This window comes from Rhinolophus ferrumequinum, chromosome 4 (genome assembly GCF_004115265.2).
Source record: "Rhinolophus ferrumequinum isolate MPI-CBG mRhiFer1 chromosome 4, mRhiFer1_v1.p, whole genome shotgun sequence".
In the NCBI taxonomy this organism is placed as follows: Eukaryota; Metazoa; Chordata; class Mammalia; order Chiroptera; family Rhinolophidae; genus Rhinolophus; species Rhinolophus ferrumequinum.
Window position 1 is genome coordinate 65543190 of NC_046287.1, and position 20070 is coordinate 65563259.

Sequence of the window (20070 nt, forward strand, 5' to 3'; positions counted from 1 at the left end):
GCACAACATTCTGAATATGCTGAGACAGATAGAAAAGGGAGAATAAAGTCCTGAAACCGAAAAAGAGCATCTTGCAGATATGATAACATCATTTAAAAATATATACTATGGCGTTTAGTTCATGTGAAAAACATACATGATGAAAGGACAGTTCTGTTTTTTTCTCTGTTTCTCTGACTAAGCAATACTTTCTCCGTTGAAAAGAAAAAAGTGAAAGAGATTACAAAATGACAAAATCTAATGTCAAGCCTTTTTTTCATTTTGCTTCCCTTTAGTTAATGGTTACAAGATTTTTAAACAACAAAAGCAACCACTCATAAGTGTCTGAAAACAAAGCTTCACGGACCAATCCTTAAAACACACACATACACACACACACACACACACACACACACACACACACAATGTTTAGGATACTAGTGATTTGGTTGTTTTCACACACTAGCCCAAAAAATTAACATAGAGTTTCCCACAAGGAAAACCCAATAGGCTGCACCGTGTTAACCAACTGTCTACCCCTAACTTTTCAGGAGAAGACAACTTCCCAGACTGCTTTTCCAGGCTTATTTCCAACACACTTCAGAAGGCTGCAGCTGTGCATCTGGCCAGGACTGGTCACTTTTAGGCAGCAAAACTGGATGCTTTTAGGCAGCAGTAAATCTTTTCCACTCAATGCAAATGCCAGAAAAATCAATGCCCTGGCTTGGAAAAAAAAATTAAAAAAAAAAAAAAAAGAAAGAAAAGAAACTATATGGAATGTATAATCTATTAAAACACTTACTAGAAGAATTTAAAATAACTTAAAAAACAACTTCTCAAGAAGTCACAACATACTTTTTGACCCGGTCCTAGATCAGGAAAATGTGCTTGATGTTTCTTTGTTTGCTTGCTTTCCTCAGATGACAAAATTATAGAATTTAGCTGAAGAGTTTTTCAAAGGGTCCTCTTTCTTTTTCTGGACAACTAAACCTATTCAGCCACATTTTCATTAAAGACTTAAGTTTAAAATGCTAAAGACAAAGAAGTAACCTTGTCTTCACGGTGTATTTTGCTTCTCTTTGCAGGATCTGTACTTGCTTTTTATAGCCTGTCATTTCATCTGGGTATTATTTCCCGGTCACTTTGCCAGGTGGGAAGAGGCAGCAAATGCAGTGATATCTGTCAGACCTTTAATGATGCTTTAGGGATTTGATGAAGATACAAAGCAGTGTCTGCAGAAAGGAGCTTCTTCCCTAATTACACCTGAAAAACAAGCCTTTTTTTTTTCTTAATCTTTCCCATTGAAACTAGTGTATATGAAACCATCTTGAGTCACAAGCACAAATCAAGTTTATCTGTGTTTCTATAACACATGTCTCTGCCGCCTACTGAACATAATGTCTGGAAGAGATATTCTTTATTCTTCATTAACATCTAGAGGGAAACAGAAGGGGTGAGTATTTCATCACTAAATCCTTACCCTCAACTCTCCTTTAACTCTAAGAGATTTTACATATGTTATTAAGAACAAAATTCTTGGATCTTTTACTTTTTTTCTACTAAGAAAATATTCACCAATAGTAAATAGTGATAGAAGACAGAGAAATAAAAGTAAATTAAAAACATGTTTTTTAAAAGCTTTAGAAAGCTCCTCCCTTCTATACTGATTTTTAGAACAATCTGACTAGTCATGATTTCATCCTTGTCAACTTTCCATTATAGAGCATTGCAATTACCCAGTACAAACAGTAGCATGTTGTTCTGGATGATTTTAAGACTGTGGGCTGTCTTCCCTTAGAGGTTAGTAAGCTGGGATGCTGCAATCTGATGGGCAAACAACACATGTCTGAAAAAACCATGTACCTTCCTAATGGATCTTATGCTTTTTAATGACCACCAAGGAAGTTACTTACACCATTGATTACAGAAGACAAGACTAATCTGGGAAAATCATTTCATGCAGAATTGTATGGTGTCCTGAATAAAATAAAGCTGCCTCTAAGAAGTGCTCAGTAACCGAAACTACAATCTGGGCAGGACAGCAATCATCTGATGCTGGTGAGAGGTGAGCACTGTAAATGACTAAAGACTTGATGCAATAATCAGGAAAAACCAATTAAGGTATACATATGGGGAGAAGTGGTTAGGGGAACAGAAAGAAGAGATAGAGAAAGATAACAGGCAACTTGGGATTGCTGAGAGGCAGAGGGTAATGGAAAGATCAAGAGAGATGACAGGAAGTCCACCTGGGAAAAGGAAAGACACAAAATCATACTCACACTGCTATATGGAAGTTACATTTACATAAAACATAAGGGTGGTTTGATATTTTAAGAAGTGGCAGGAATACATTGAATTTAACTTAAATTCAAGCATGACTCGAAGACGCTGAAGTTTGGTGTCCCCCATCTCAGATTTACCAATCAGCCTGGAGGGAGCTGCTGTTAGAGCACTGACCCATACCAGCAGTTTATAGGATCTTTTTACTCATCTCTTCAATGCCACCCCAAGCATCCCAGTCACATGATATGCTTAAACAAAACCATGCCATTAAAATATGAGGACAAAGGAGCGACATGCTCTAGAGCACACTTTTTAGGACCTCAAGCCCACCCTTGTCCTTTATTCGTCATCACTCTCTCTACTTACAAAGTTTAGGAGCAGTTTGGAGACTAGTTTCTGTTGTTTGTGGCTGAGTTGCTGACTTGGGTGTTCTCACCTCAGGGTTCCGAGTGGGTGAAGGGAAGGATGGTGCAGTGGATGGCAGGAAAGAAAAAGCAAAAATACGATTCTTCGGGGTCGGTACTGTGGAAGGTTCAGAGGACACAACAGCATTGTCAACTTGCACTGTAACTTGAACCTCTGTTTCAGATTGAGCCCTAGAGACAGGTGAAGTATACGCCTCAGATGATAGCCACACAGCTGAGGCAGCAGTTGGATCCAGAGAAATAATAGGGTCCTGGCCTAACCCCCCAGGGTCAAGGTGAGTAGGAGAGTCATACTCAAAAATCTTGTCCACAAATACCCACTTGAGGCCGGCAATGCAGAGGCAGAGGCTGACTAGGCAAGCCAGAATGGGGACAATGCAGATTTTCTCTGAGTTGAGACAACCTCTGAGGCGCTCAGCTTCCAGGCAGACACAGCAGGGAACCGCCAGTCCAGGGGTTCTCCCATCTTCAGTCTGGGTCTCTGGCATGTCTTCTGCTGCCGGAAGCCCCACAAGAGACGGGTCTGTACTCAGCTGAGTGGAGGGGCTGGAGGACCTCTCAGCAGATACCTCAGACATGTCTGGGGAATAGATCTCCATCGGCTCACCTCCAGAAGGCCTGGCCTAACTCACGGTCCATTACCATGCAGAGCCCCCCCCAACCAAATGATACAGCATCTTACAGGGGGAAATCGATAAGTCGTCCAAGTCCAAGGCCATTATCAAAAGCAAGAGGAGTTCGGGAGGCAGGAAGGGAAAGAAGCCTCTAGCAACTACCAAATAAAAGTATATCGTAATTCTTTACTGCTGTTTCTGGGCCACTTTTGCAGTTCCTTTAAACGCTTCTCCAAACCATCCCGACTGGTAAAGAGGACAAGAGCCAAAATAGAAACCAAGCTGGTTGTTGGTCGATTAAGTAAACCAGTAGCCCAAACTGAAAGGCGTGTTTCTCACCTCGAGCATCTGAAGCTGGTATCTGCTTAGATGGAAAAAACAACTGTCATGCAGTAGAAGTAAGAGCAAAAGCAGGACCAGCGCTGGCGGCGGCGGTGGCAGCAGCGGCGGTGGCAAAAGAGGCAGCAGCGACAGTAGCAACAGCATCCTGTCGTGTTAACGCGACGGTGGAAAGAGGCTGAATCATTACAGAGCAGCAGGTGCCTGCCCTCCGAGCATCACTGCAAACTGTCTCATCACAGAGGGATCTGAAGGGAAGAGTGCGGCCAGGAGGGGCGGTAACTCCCCTCCCCGCCCTGCCTCCACCCCCACCCGCAACCACTCCTCTTTGTCCTTCCTGAGCGCTCATTCACTTTCTTCCTCTGCAGCGCTCCCCTTCTTCAGTCTCTTTCTCTTTATTTCCCTCCTCATTCAAAGACGTTCTCTCTCTCTCTCCCTCTCCTTCTCCCTCTCCCCCTCTCTCTCTTTCTTTTTCCACCCTCCTCTCCCAACCCCCACCCTCTATCCGCACTCTGGAGCTGCTGGCTGGTCTGAGTAAAATCAGTGTACCCAGCAACACAGGACTGCCAGTGACTTCCTATTTTATCCAATTAGAAGGGATAAAGGCCATCAAATCAAAGAGAAGCAGGCAGGCACCAGTTAAGCTTAGTCCCCATGGCCCCCAGCCCTTTTCTTCCTTTTCTCTTTTTCTCTCTGCAAAAGCTGCCCCAGTCCTCCACCCCCACCTTGCTTGCTTTCAGTCTGGCTAGCTCTCTTTCCTTCACTCACTGTTGGGTCAGTAAAAGCCAGCGATAGATGCTGGCAATCTAACAAAGCTGGGATGGGGCGGGGGCTGTAGGTGGGACTTGATGGGTTGGACCTGAGGCTTGGCAAAGTCTGATATCTGATTCCTCCCTGGAGAGGTAAGCTTTTCAACAGCAATTTCTCCCTGCCTGCTGCCGAGAGATAGCATTCCTTCCCCAGCCCTCTAATAAGTTTTGTTCACCAAAAGGACTATTATTACCTGCTTTTCAACCAACAGAACATTTTTTCCAACCATGGACAGCTCTGCCTTCCACCCTTCTCGCAATGATCCTAAAAGACTTTGTAATGTCCAGTGTGAAGCGGGCAGTGTATGCTGGGGGGGTGGGGGGAGCTAGAAAGGGGAGAGAATGCTTTCTAGATCCTTACTGTGGTCCCCTTTGAATTTCCACTTTCCTGTCCCACCCACTGCAGTCCTAGACTGATGTCAAGCTAATAAGAAACACCGGTAAGTAACAGAGCTACGTAGGAAGAGAGCAAAGGCTACCACTTCATTTTGAAATTAGCTTTCCTTGTGACTCCACACTGCGGAGGTTTGAATTCCCTGGGCGCTGTAATATATACCACATGTCTTCAGCCATAACCACACTGCAAGTATTAAGAAGAGGTTTTCTGTAAGAGCATGCCTTTTGGGTTAGGTTTCAATAGCTTTACCTTACAGATAGTTTCAATGCTGATTTTTTTTCCTCCTTTTAAAACAGCAGTTGTCAAAAGACCAAAAGAAATGTACTGTCCTTAATAGAGGCAGGCTCCCCTAAACTTCCCGTTTGTTGCGTGTCAGTGCACACTTTATGCATCTGAGCCTTTAAGCCACGGTCTACTGTGACTGGGCACCTGAATGGTTTCCAAGGAACCATTTTGCTCACCTATGTCAATAGGAGTCTTAAAAACTCCCTCTAAATCTCCATTATATAACCATCACATGAGTCCCAGAAGCAATAAAATTTAGGGCTCATGTCCTGAGAAAATCAGCTTTAAGCATCTTACATGTTGTATAGCGCAATCTCCACTGCTTTGAATTCTTTTTAAGCTTTAAGTGGGCATGAGATAAGAATATTATAATTTATTTCAAGATGAAATTAGTCCATAATTATAATTTAAAGAGTATTAATATCTTAAAATGTGTTTGCAGTACTTTAGCTAAAAACAACAAAAGCCTGAACCAATTTGTATAATGGTAATTATGACTCTGACAAACTTAGGTACAAAATGAGTTATCCTTAAGTTCGCCTCTACATAACCTGCACTTACATCATACTCCAAGCCAGTTTTTAAAAATAATTCCTATGCCTATTTTTCTAGCTTTCACTATTTGATTTTAAAGCAGTGAGAGTTTTCCTAAAGATTCTAACAGTGGACATGAAATTCTATATCATAGAAAATCTATATTGAAGCACTTAAAGAATTCAAAGTTGGAGGCATTAAGATTTTAATTAGCAATATTCATGTAAATATTCAAAAACAACAAGCAAGTAAAAGTTTATGCTAAATTAGGGTAATTTATAGTTCCTTTAGAGATCACCCACTTTAAATATGTGACACTTAACTTCTCAATTCTGCCCCAAACCAAAATTATACTCAAGTATAATACATTGGCATTTCATCCACAGTCAAGGTCATGTAAATTTCAAAGACCAAAATGGGGTTCAGGTAACCCAAGTAGGCAGAGAAGAGAGAAAACCAAGAACAGTAACCCATAGTTAAGAAAAGTAGTCCTTAACTTATACCAATAACAACTACTCACCTTACCTTAATCATTAAGAGCAAACATAGTCAGCAGGAAAAGAAATTACTGGGCACTGCTCTAGTTATATTAAAGATGCCCAACACTTACAAAGGAAAACAGCGTATTATACAAAGGCTAGGACAGAACAGAGACAGGCGTGTGGGCTACCACGGCTCTTCTTTCTCCTGGACCATACAAATCAGACTGTACACGTGGCCTGTGCATGTGCCATGTGTCCTCTCTGGAGATGAGGCAGAACCTCGTGGCACCTTGGAGCTCAGATCAGCTTGCAGAGAGCCAGCATCTTATAAAGTTGTTTCCCACCAAACTGCAAGGTAAATGTAATTGAGGAACGGGAGTAGGACAGGAGGTAAAGAATAAAAGGAATTTTTCTATTGGTTTTACTCGACACTAGGAGCCAGAAGTTGCCTTTAACCTTTTATTAAATTCTCAATAGGAATAATGAAATGAGGAAGGGTAGTGTACATGGGATCAGGGATTGGAATTTCCTTCAGAGAAAACACACCTACTTGTGGGAAGAACTGCAAGGATATATCACTGTAACCCTTTAGACTCCACCCCATTAAAGCCCAGGAACACCCATATTTCCATATCCCCCTAAAAACCAAATAAAGCGTTTTTACTACCTTTTTAAACCCACATTGCCACCTCTTTCATAACAACAGCTACATTTAGTATTAAGCTTCACCTTTGTGCTAGGTTCTTAACATACATTAATTCTGATCTTCATAAATCCTGTACATCTTGAAAACAAAGAAACAGACTCAGGCAGCTTAGGTAATTTAGTCATGGACACACAGTTTCGAAGCTACAGGGCCAAGATCTGAGCAAAGGTCTGACTCATGCTATTTCTGCTGAAAAATACTGCTTCTCTTTTTAAATCAAGGAATACATTTTATGTATTGCTTACCTATCACTTCAATGGGAGAATAAGTGAACCTGAAATAGTCATTACTTCTTTAATGTAGTTGGTAAACAAACTTAATGGTACGTAACTTCCAAAATATGAACCTTATACATTTTGCCTAGTGATTTTCAGAAGTTATAAGGATTAAGCATAGACTATTTATATATGATCTATTTATAGTTTAAATTGAATGAAGTATTCGGCAGCCTCTGTTCCATGTTTTTCTTCGGAAAATTATTTCAGTTGTGTACTGCTGCAAAACAAAGTGCCCTGAAATAGCTAAAAACAACCATCACTGTATTATATCTCACTAGTCTGCAGATTTACTGGGTTCAGCTAAGTGGTTCTTCTGCTCCTTTTGATGTCAGCAGAGGCTGAACAGCTGGAGGTGCAATTGGGCTGCAACGTTCAAGATGGCTCACATACATGACTGGCAGCTGATGCCAGATGTGTGCTAGGAGCTCAGCTGGGACTGTCGGATGGTGCACCAACATGTGGCCTCCCTACGTGGCTTGGGCTTATCACAGGGAGGCAGCTGGGCTCTGAGAGGGAGCATCCCTGCAGGGAGGAAGTGCAAGTTGCCATTCCTCCCAAAGACTTGATCTGGAAGCCGCCCCCTAGATTCAAGTATGGAGCAAGTAAATCTTGATGGGGAAAGTGACAAAGAATTTGCAGCCACAATTATTCCACCACAGAAGGTAAGGAAGTAAATGTCAGTAAGTCAAGCCGGGTCAAGAAGAGACAATAATATAGAAAGGGATCTGTCAGAACAAAGTCAAAATATACTCTTCTTTCTGATCCACTTTCATAATATTCCAGCTTCCATCTAAGCCAGTGTCAGTGAAGGAAGAAATCCTATTATATCACCAAATAAAAAAACACTCAAATTCCTCTGCTACCTCAATTCAAGCTAGGCTATTTGGTTCTGCATTAATTTTGTTTATTTTATTATCAGAAGTACTTAGCATAGTTCTGACAGATAAAAAAAAGATGGCAAATGCCATTTTGCTTTTGACCATATTACCCAAACCTATTTCCTCTTTTACATTTTTTTTTCTGTGTTTTGGCGAGTTCACTCTGAAAATGTTTGTCTCTGAAAAAGTTTATCCTTGCACCTAAATTTTACGGCTGAAAAAGTAAAATTTATTTCATGTTAACTCCACGATGACGGCAGTCATTTCACTTTTGGATTACAATCTTTATACATGAGTATGTATAATTTATCATGATTTATTGATTTGCTAATGAATTAGGAAATCAAGATTTTCACAATAAAGCTTCAGGGCTTAAAGGTTAGCCTAAAAACGTGCTTCCTATGTATGAGAGAGAGAACCAAGTACCCAAATGGATCTGTGAGCCTCTTCCCACCCATCTGAAAATCAACCTTCTGCTGAAGTCTCAGCTCTGCCATGGAGCCTCTTGCTTCCAAGTCACAGACCCTGCATTTCTTTATCATTATTGGGGCATATTTTCAAAGTTTAGTGTTATTATTTAATTATGTTATGTAGGTATGACTGAAGAATCCAATTCTTTGAAAGTCAGATCTATCAGTAAACAGGTGTCCCAAACCTAGCGCTTTGCTAACTATTCAATACATATTTTGTGTGGTTTTGTTTTTAACTGAGATTGAATTACACAGATTATCGTACTTCTAATAAGTTGGCAGACTTTTTTCATATCATCTATCTATTCAAAATACCCTCTACACTCCCCTCCATTTTTTTAGATCATTGAATGTCCAGTTCAGATACATCCTTATCATATTTTTGTGATTGTTCACAAATATGCCTCTCATGAATTCATCTCTGTTACCCCAACTACGCTTAACTCTTAACCACCTCAGATCCTTTCAGTGAATGAAAATTGGGAATAAACTAAAATTTAACGGTTTTTTCTTGTAATTTTTCTCTTATCAACTAAACAGGAGATCTCTGAGGGCCAACCAAATCCATGTAGTGTTCAATGGTCTTCTACATTATTCATAATGCTAACTGGTGAGATGAAAGTCATTTCACCTTACTGGAAAGGTTTGTTTTCTCTACTTTTAGAGTGAGTTAGGACGACTCTGATTATACTTAATTCTTTCCCAGTGAAAATTTCCTCAGAGGACAATGTGACTTAATTTGGGGAATTATTTTAGGAGATGCTATATCAAATGTTTGATATTGACTGTGGGTGTGCTCATTTTGTACCAAGATGATCAATGTACTCTGGCATATTTTGTTCTTCATGAGTATAGAGCCTTTGTAGCTCAAGATACAGTAAATGATCTCAAAGATGACGATATGATAATTTTACATAGAAAGATATTTTTTATTAAATGTGATAGTTATAATGTGTTTGCTTTATTTTGTGAGGACCTATTAATTTCTCACTCCCTATAAGTAAAACCATTAGTTATATACAGCCACAGTTTATTTTATTTTTAATTTTACAAGTCACTGGACATGTTTTGGAACCAAACGGTAATGGTGGTTGTTCAACATTATGATAAATGCAAATAATTTCTTCACATATAAAATGGTTAATTTTATGTTATGTGAATTCCAACTCAGTTGGAAAAAAAACGATTATACTGGACACTCATCATGGTTTTGATTTCAGCTTCTTTAACATTTAACTTTAAAAGGAAAACCTGTCCTATATGACCATGGACTGCACTAAAATAATGCGATTTTTTAATGTGTAGGTTTCCCTTTCTTCTACAAAATTTTAGTAGGTCACGTGGCATTAAATCTCTGACAATTATTTATTAACTATGAACTGTGAAGATACCATACTGCATCCCAAGGAACTTGAAAGGACAAATAAAGATATAATAAATTGACATGTCATTGAGAGTTTCAATTCAAAAGAAGTTTTATTATAAAATGAGAAAAGCTTGTAACTATCCCATTCTTATATATCTAAAATATTATTACTCATTGTTCAATTTCATCCATTCCCCTATTTAGAATATACTAGAAATATGAACAAAAGACGGGAGAAAACGGGCAGTTATTCTGAATTATCTGTATTTTCTACACAGTGTGCTTTCTTGTGAAATGTGTGATAAACTCACCACCAGAATGTAAGTTCCATAAAGGGCAAGCACTTGCGTCTGTTTGCATTGCTGTAGCTCTACTACCTCAAACGTGCCTGGCACACAATAGGAATTCAGTAAGTATTGCTGAATGAATGTATCAGTATGGACACTCTACTAAAGGGGGATGAGTAAACTATGGGAAAACATCTTCAAGACATGGGTACTCCAGATAGAGTTTTATTTGTGTGAATAATTGCAAATAACATTAAATTACTCTGCTTATGTATGTATAATAGAAAGAAGAAAAAAACAAAAGGAAAATTACCTTTATAGTGACTACTATGAGGTTATATAAATGGATGGTCATTCATAATGTTTACCAGAGCAATATATATTGGATTCCTTGAACAAAGATATTTGTTTCCTTGAACAAATATCTTTGCTTTGTTTCCTTAATATTCACTACTATAAGGTCATAGCACAGGGCGACACACCTAAGAGAAAATTTCTGTTTGTTTGTTTTATCCTTGAGCCTTATGGCAAATTTAACAAGGGATAATTATATATGTACATATGCATAAAAGTATGGTCTCATTTAAAGAAAATAACAAGGGCTGTACTTTGGTGCAGTAAGAGAAATTAAACATAAGGAAAAAATGCTTCTGATAATTGATGCTAGCTTAATACAAATTCCATAAAGTTTCAAAAAGGAAGTAATTGAATTTGATTTATACTTAGACACTAGCTATTTGTTTATAATTCAGTTGCTTGTCAGCTGACTCTATAAACTGGTCTCCAAATCTATCCAGAAATAGTGTGGAGTACAGCATATCACTTTTACAAATGCACTAGAAATTTGTTAGTTTGATTTTTAAATCTTCTGTTCAGATAAAAACTGTTGAGCATAAGAAGGTCCACATGTGAAGGTAATTATGAATTACTTACAAAAGAATACCACCTACTCAAGAGACTCTGAAACGTCATAGAATGCCATGTATAAAATAAACACTCACAATTTACCCAGAATAAAGGAAGTTTGGGCAAAGGAATTATCTGAAGTGTTCTACTTTTAATTGTAGTCCAAATGTATAAATCTGAGAAGATTTAAGCCAGAGGAAACATCTTACAATATACATTTTCCTTAGAGTCTACACAGTTCTCTCTCCTTGCTCCTGATCAAAATGAAAATATAAAGTTGCACCAAAGGAAAAAAAAAAGGAGGCATAAATACACATGCAGTTTCCAGTACTGATTTGGCATTGCGAACGAGCGACCTAACTGGCAATAGTATTGTAAGGTCATAGCCTTATGATGCTTGTAGAAGCGCAAGTATCCCATGTAAAATCAAATGCTAGCCTCAGATTTTGCTGCTGCTTCTCAGTCCAAGGGGAGGAAACTTTTTCTGTGGTTACACATTTTGTTACTTTAAATATATGAATTTGAAAGTCGTAAGATAAAAATATCTTGTGATTTGACCTCCAATTCAAAACTTCCAATCAGATTTGTTTAAGAATGACTTGTTTCTTTTTCAGAAATTGTTTGTAATCTCAAAAATAATTAGATTTAAAATTTTCATTGACTGAATGAATATTGGAGCTTACCCATGAGTTTTATTTTATATAAAACAGACCTTGCCCATGAGTTTTATTTTATATAAAAAGAGTAAAGGTCCGAAAAGGTAAAAATAAGCTGCCAGGAGTCACATCAAAATTAATTTCAGAGTCAAGACTGGAATTCAGGTCTATTGCTCCTCCCCTTCCAACTCATTTCTACAAAGGAATCTCTTTAGTTATGTTCTGCCAATGTAGCTAGAAAGGAACAGTAGAGGGGAGGGTTTAGATTTTGTCACTGCTGCCACAGGTGATCCCTATAGAAATATCTCACTTTGACCTTTCACTGTGACTGTGTCTACTTGAAAGTTTATTTAATGCTCCATGACCACGTTTGGTCATAACTCTACTGAACTTTCAGGCCCTCTTTCTGGAAGTTATTCAGGGACCAATATTCATATTTGAACTCAGTTATTCAACAGCCTCTCATCACACTGAGAGAACACACAGAATATGGGCAGTTGAACCCAGTAACTTTCACTGAGAATAGGCTAGAGATCAGAAATTTGTTAAACAATTGAAACATTACAATGAGCTTTACGCTGACATAGGAAGGTACAGAATAAAGAGACCAGTGGGTGGAAGGGAGCTTATCTTCAGGAAAGAAGATTGTCACTTCAAATCAATCTAACATTATTGCAATGGTTCAAACACATACAATATCAAGAATTGCCAATATCTGAGAACTGGTGAGTCAGGGTGAGGTCTCCTTTTAATTTGGAGAATTAGAAGACTGGCACAGGGGAAGGAAGGATTGTCAGGAACAGGAAAAAGAAGCCTGCTGATGACTGACTTATACTCTGAAATATGATGACTAGAAAATTCCAGGTCCAAACATGATGACTCACCCCAGCACAACCTATATTCTATTTGTCGGCCTAACCAATCCCTTACATAATCTTTTAAAGAATATAAAAACATATATCATGCATACTGGGATATTTAGGGGTAAAATGCATTCATGTACGCAATGTACTTGAAATTGCATCAAAAATAAAAAGTTGATGGGTAAATGGGTAGATATTTGATAAAACAAAAATAGCAAAATGCCAACTGTAAAATTTAGATAGTGGGCTTAAGTTGTTTATTATATAATTCATTCAATTTTTCTGTATGTTTGAAAATTCCATAATAAAATGCTGGTAAACATTTTTAAAAGATTTTTTCATGGCTGTTTCTGGCCACCATATATAGCAGAGAGCCTATCTTAATCTACTGCAATAGTTTTATTATAAAAACTCCTCAGCCAATGCCAAACAACATAATTGACCAATTCCACATGCAGTAACCTGTACTTTGTCACCTCCCTTCCTCATCTGGATGCCCCTCCTCCAACTTTCTCCTACCACTCTTACTTTAAGAAATTGACTTTTAAGATTAATCTCAAAATTTTATCAGGAATATAAGATTCATGTAATTTGAACCATTAGCTAATGACAATGAAGTGCTTTATATGACAAACCATTAGTTGCTGCAGAAAATCTAAGAGCTTTTCCTGACCCCTTCCCCCATACCATTTATTTATTGAGAAAGGATTTTCTTATGCTATACTTTAATCACCAGGGAACTGAAGCATCTATGAATAATGTGAATAGGGAAATTGTAAAGTTCACTCTACTGACAAAATCAGAACGGTTAGACAGTAACCTTCACTCCGTTGGGAAAAAAAAACAAATTAGAATCCTTTTATTGTTAACAACATTCCCGTCCTAAAAATATCTTTTTCATTGGTCACTGGTCAGTGGACACTATAAGGCCAAAGGCTCTGATAGAGAGGTTGAGCTTCTCCACTGCTGTATTTCTCACCCAGCTATGCATACAGATATCTTATAAAACTATTAAATATTTATGATGCGGTACAAAGCCCTTCTAAAAGCATCTGTATTTAACTAAATCATGTCACTGACAGCAAGAGGCATGCAGAGTAATTTAACCTAGCAGGAAAAGTACTTCTTTTACATATCATTGCGGTGCAGAGAGTTTCAACCATATGCTCTTTTCTGCCCCTACATACCTCCCATAAGAAGGACAAGCTTAACTGAAATGGTTCAAGAGGCTTTTAGACAGGCTTCTCAAATGAAACATAAATCTTTTGAAGTGTTTCTCAAAAATTCCTCCTTGAGGCTTTGCCATGACTCTGTCACTAGAGGTCAGGCAAATAACCCATTCTCAGGTTGTCTTCTTAACCCCAGGTTAAATATCTGAATTCAGCCCAATCTTTTCTTCTATTGTGACCTTCCAAATGTTTACTACTGTCATCTACTACTGACTGATATCAAAGTCATCCAGAAGGATCCCCCTCATTCTACCCTTTCACTCATAAAATGACTTCAAGGAAAAAATTTTTGAATAAGTATATCAAACGTTAAATTATTGTTAACGATTCACACCCTTAAAGCCAAAGAATCTATTGAGATAAGTATTACTAAGCAGTTTCCAAGGCACCTGAGCATTTAGTAATGCAAAAGAATAGCAGAGAGACTCTGAAATTTAAAGAAATAAAAGTGCAATGGGAAGGTAATATTTTTAGGCATCTCAGGCTCAGAGCTAGCTGTACTTCTGGTGACAGGTAATTTTAAAATAACCTATGACTGGGGAAAAAATGTGCTGCATGGCTACAAAATAATTATTTCAGTATATGTATGCTGTCAAAAAATCAAGACTAAATGCTTGAGTTGCCCAACTCAAAATGACACGATATTACTGAAATTCAGCCAATATACGGCAACGGAGTAGGAAATTTGCTGCTCCGCTTTTAAACTTACTTCTTCTCAGGCTGGCAAGTAAACAATAGAAAACCTAAGCATGACCTGCTCCTCAAAAGCAGTAAATTTCATATTTAAGGTCACTGTATTATATATAATAAAAATAGCCACCATTTATAAAGATCCAAAATATGTGTTAATTTATCTAGTTATCCATTCACCATCTAAAAAAATGTTGACTGCATGGCTACTTAATACCTAAGTCCCAGGCATTGTGCTGGGGCTTATAGATTTGGTAGCAGGAAGGTAAAAGAAGGGCCAACCAATAGTCTCTCTTTTTTTTCTGAAGCAGCAAGTAAAGTTATCTGCCGAGAGTGAAGACATGATGCAGATTTTGACAGTGGTAATAAGGAATTTTTCTGTGGAGCTCTACAGTACTTGGACCCAAATAAGACTGAAGTTAGGGGAGAAAGGAGGAAGGGTAGAGAACAAGAACAATTATGATAACGATAACATATGTGTTCGTTCATATCACAATTTCCACTTTGGACAGATTTACTTCTCAGAACAGTACGCCTTTTTCCAACACCGGAATTTAATCCTCAACATTAGGTGGTCCAGTTAATTGTGCTGTGTGGCTTAACTCTGGCATGATAACACCAACTCATTTCAATGATGTTGACAATAAATACATGAATCAAAAACCTTTAATTTACTAAATAGTATGATGTCTTACTGCTGCATACTCATATTTCTTCCAATATGAACAAGATGAGGGAAAAAGACATGCTATAAACCGAGAGCTTAGCAGGAAAATTTAACTTTTCTCTTTCAATTTTTAAAAAGAAATTAAACTAACATTTTAAAACATTTTTCAATTACAGCAAGTTAAAAATTATTCATAGTAAAGTGAAAAGGGAAGGTTTGGCCTTTAGTTAATGCCACTTCTGCTACAGATTTCCCATATAGTTTTTAAAGCATATGTCTTTTCTCAATTTTTCCAGACACATTCTAGGTGGACCTTTTCCCTGTTGCCTTTGATAACTTCATTCATTCATTCGTTCATTCATTCATTCATTCAGTAATCATTCAGTAGTGCCGAATATGCGCCAGGCCCTACACAAGGCAGAGAAAAAAGAGAGAAAGAAACTGCAATGGTTCCTCCTTCCATAGTGATACATTCTAATGGAGGACTTAGTTTTCCTAATGCCAATCTGGCACAAATGCAAATACTTCAGAAGTGAGAGTTCACAGTCTTATGATGAATTCTAGTTGTGTGGTGGACATACTATGGAGTGATTTTTTATTTTTACATGAGCCTGTCAGGAAACACTGTTTATTGTATATGCATGTCTAAGTATCTGAGGTTGTCCTTCACTCAGGATTTAGTTATGAAAATGTTTTCTTCTGATAGTGTTTTGTTTTGACTAGTGATAGAAGAATACAGAGATTCAATTCCAGAAGGGACCGTGTCGAGGCAAGAGGCTTTTAGAAGTATTGGACAATTAGAGGCAGAAAAACATACTCCATCTATTTCCATCCTCAGTAACCATCAGAAAATAAAATAATCGTTGCCCACATCCTCCACCAAAAAAAAAAAAAAAAAAAAAAAGGAAAAGAAAAGAAAATAATAAAAAATAAATTAAAACCATCCACCAAAACAGACTAGGCTAGAATAGTAATTAGATGGTGGTTTTGTTTTTTTTTTAAATGTTAATGGCTTGTTTTTGGTGGGTGGATCAAAATAAATAAATCAAATAAAATATCAATACATTTTATTATTGTTTTTTTTTGGTCAGTTTAAGACCTTATTTACTGGTTATGCCAATGCATTGTTCTAAAGGAGAGTTAGCCACATTTCCCGAATTGCTGAGCAAATGTTTTAATTTCATAGAAATTCTGAACTTTTAAAATAGAAAGATTATTGTAATCAAAATCAAAGAGAAAATATTCACACAAATATAGATCTGACGCCAAATTCCTTACTTATAGAAACTAGTTTAATCAATGAGGAAGTTCAACGTGATTCAAAGAAATAAGTATTAACTTTTTGACTAACGTTAGTTCTGGTAACTACGGAGGCTCTGCAAAATCAGTGACATGGCAAAAGCTAAAGATGACCAAATAAGTTTTACAATTAAAGTTATAAGCTATCATCTTCATAAATATATGAGCTGTTCATATGTGAACTGATGGTAATTAATCAACCATAAAAATATCAGGATTAACATAGTTTATCTAGTTAGAAACATGATCTTTCCTTCTTTCAGTTACTTCTGATGAAAGTACACAAGACTCTAGAGTAACCTATTTCTCATTCAACATCTAAACCAATTTGAAATTTTTATCCTTACAACATAATTTTAATGCCAAACACTATCATTCTATGAATGTCCAACGATGGCATGTTTAGTGGAGAAAAGGATATGTACTGGGATAGAACTTTTTTTTTTATTAAGATTATTTGAAGGTCCATTTTAAAGGATATTGTTATAACAATTTTCACTTTTAAAAATTGATTTCTCTTGTTTAAGTACTACTATCACTGAAGCTCAAAAATAAAACTTTTTTTAATTATGAAAGTTTATAAACGTGTATGTATAAAAGTATTATATACATTATTTACTTTGCTATTAACTAACATAGCATTTTTTCCTTCTTGATTTCAAAGCCAATAATGTGTTATGCCATCAAGCTACCTGAGCTATCAGTTATTATCTTTAACCAATATCTCACTATTGTTCTAAGTGACACCCCCCAAAAATGTCAATGGATTCTGTGCAAACTAAAAGACAGTTTTAAAATGAGGAGTAAATTCGATCTAATTATGAGCAATGGTTTCCAAAGGTCCTATATTAACGTTACAAGCACTTTTCCATGTTGAATTAAGCATGTAGTTTAAGTCAGCAAAGATATTCTTTTTATATATCTTGTTTATATGTCTACTATAAATATCATAAGCATTCCATTAGCATTAACCCAGTGATTAATGCATATATGATGGAGTCAGGTTCTAATCAGTAATAATAACTGCCTACAACTATTTTCCCAACCGTTCATCTCCCAACTCTTTTACCCTAACAAAGACTTGCCTACCAAAGTCTAAGGGTTCATGTAGTTACAGGAAACCAGATGCATTATTTATAAGGATGCAGAGGCTAGAAAGTTCAGCTATGCCGCTTACCCTAGCAGCAGTAGACTAAGCTATTGGCAATAGGAACCTTGCCAGTGCATTAGAAGATGAGATAGAAGGGATGCCTGCCAAATAAAATAGCTAAGTAATAACAAATGTTAAAGAGCCTTGGGGGTTGGAGAGAGTCCTGAGCTCACTGCTGAAGCATAATTCAGATCACCAAGCTTTTTCATTCAATGCAGAAAGAAGAGGTGTAATCCCAATTAATTCTTTGTGTCTTACCTTAAGTGCTTGCTTTTTAATTACAGTTATACATTATTTTTTTTATACCACTATAGTATCTATATACAAATGAGAAAATTACAACTGGTATAAAAGAGGTATGATACAAAGTTATCAGATTTCAAGTTCAAGTATAATTAATTGTGTATTTTCATTGTCTACCCTGTTTAGAAATCCATATCTGTTTTAGAACAAATTGGTATTTTACCCCTTTGATTTCAAAGAAGAAACCTGGCCATAAAAAAGCCACAATTTCTTATTCTTCATGTGTTCAAAACTGATATATTGCTACAGACAGATACCTGTCATGGCTTTAAATAGATTTTGAGATAGTGCCATTCAACTTTCATTTTCTGTTTAATCATTGTCAGTCACTTGGAATTTACACTCCAGTGCAACAAAAGGCTTTAAAGCTAACAGCAGCAAGGGATGAGACTGCCATCTTGACTGGAAAAAAAAATTCCTAAAAACTCTCAAAATAAGTGAATCTGAACACACACAAAAAAGAAAAGTCTTTGTAGGAATTGTTAAAACCACATATCAATCTGGAATGGTTGATATCAAAAGGAATGGTTTTTATTCTGCATCTCAAAATTGATCTGAAAATTACCATAAAAATCAAGGATGAAGTAGTTTAGGCTACATATCATATACTATGTTTATTCTTTTCTTTCACTAACCCGAGCTCCAGATATTTAACGCATATACCTTTTATCTACTATAACACACTCATCATTCTCCTTCCATCCCAAATGTGTGTGTAGAGGTGAAGGGGAAGAGATTCATGGTATTCCTTCTAAAGTATCCAAGTACCAAATAAAACTAACTCATTTACATAGATATATAAACTTTCTATTCTTAACGCCTTTTATCATAGTAAATGTGTGTATATATTTCTGTACCTTGTCAGGAACCTTGAGTCATAGAACAGATTTGGTCCAGGTAATCTCATTAGGGAAAAACACAATTTTTAAACATAACTACACTTATCACATGACCTTTAAAGAGAGTAGCATTACAGAGGTCACAACAAGAGCCCTCTGAGGGTTTTTTTTTTTTTCACCCTCTATTTCTGCCTTCAATGGGTAAAAAGAACACAGGACATGGAGTCAGAGAAGCTGGAGTGAAACATTGCTTCTGCCACCTGTTATATAATCTTGACAAATTTTGAATTCTCTGAGCTCCGCAGTTTTCTCATCTATATAATAAGACTAATGATATCTATTCTCAGATGATAGTACCTGACAAATGTTAGCTGCTCATTAAAATATTTTACTATTTATTTTATTATTAATTATTATTATTATTGATAATAAAAGAAATGCAACCTTATTAATGATATGGTGGCATTCCCTTACTCCTGACTCTTCAGCACCAGGGAAAGGACAGCGACCAACCAGTTAATATGCAGATTTTCAGATAATGTGTAATAATCCCATCTAAAGTGAAACAGATTTTGATAAATCACCTTCTAAACAAGTATTTATCATAAAATGAAGAAATATTCCATATATAAAAACCAGAAAATTTTTAAATAGAAGCATACTTCTATTGTGAAATACTTCTCAAAATGTTTAAAATTCTCTAATACATATTAAGTCAAGGTTTTTTTTTAAGTTTGGTTTTAATATTTAAATATATGTCTTCATGATTTAAGATTTAGGTGGTCTTCCTATAATTAAATATGTATACAACTTTAAAAAATGGTGATAATCTAATTGAAAATTACTTCACTGTTAATGGTTACATCCATTTAATAAATACTTCCTAGGAGCCAGGAAAGTGGTATGTTATGGGAATGGAGACACAAGTAAACCAAAACTCTTTCCTTTAAGACCTTACATTCTGGTTTGGGAACTGATGTGCACACCTGTATCCAAAATAAGTGTAAAATTGTCTGAACAAGAACTCCCTTGGAGCACCAAGGGAGTACTGCTGGGTTGGAAGATAATCTAACATCTCAATATAACAATGAAATAGTTAAGAATTTGTTTTTATTCCTTGACTGGACAAAAATGTTTTTTTTAAATAATTTCAGAGTACCGTTTAACACACACACACACACACACACACACACACACACACACAGGTCGGCCCTTCTCTTTAGAAAGGAGTGAAGGAGCTGTGATGTTGTGACGTTTTGAAAATTAATGAGGTTATAGCTGACCCTATTCTTCATGAATACTCTCTCAACCAGAAGCTTCTAATAGACTCATTCCT

The 20070-nt window shown here is 36.7% G+C and overlaps 1 protein-coding gene across 21 annotated transcripts in view; it reads right to left on the minus strand.

The window, feature by feature from the left end:
- The window catches only part of NRG1 (neuregulin 1), a 973831-nt gene that overhangs the window by 107258 nt on the left and 846503 nt on the right, over window positions 1-20070 (minus strand). For 2 of the 21 annotated variants that reach the window (XM_033104320.1, XM_033104327.1), the window contains exon 6: window positions 2629-2784. The exons of 17 other annotated variants lie outside the window; for them this stretch is intronic. In XM_033104320.1, coding sequence (XP_032960211.1) covers window positions 2629-2784 — 156 coding nt within the window. Of the gene's footprint in view, window positions 1-2628; window positions 4039-20070 lie in introns of those variants that run through there. 2 more of the 21 variants (XM_033104328.1, XM_033104337.1) reach the window with 2 other exon arrangements.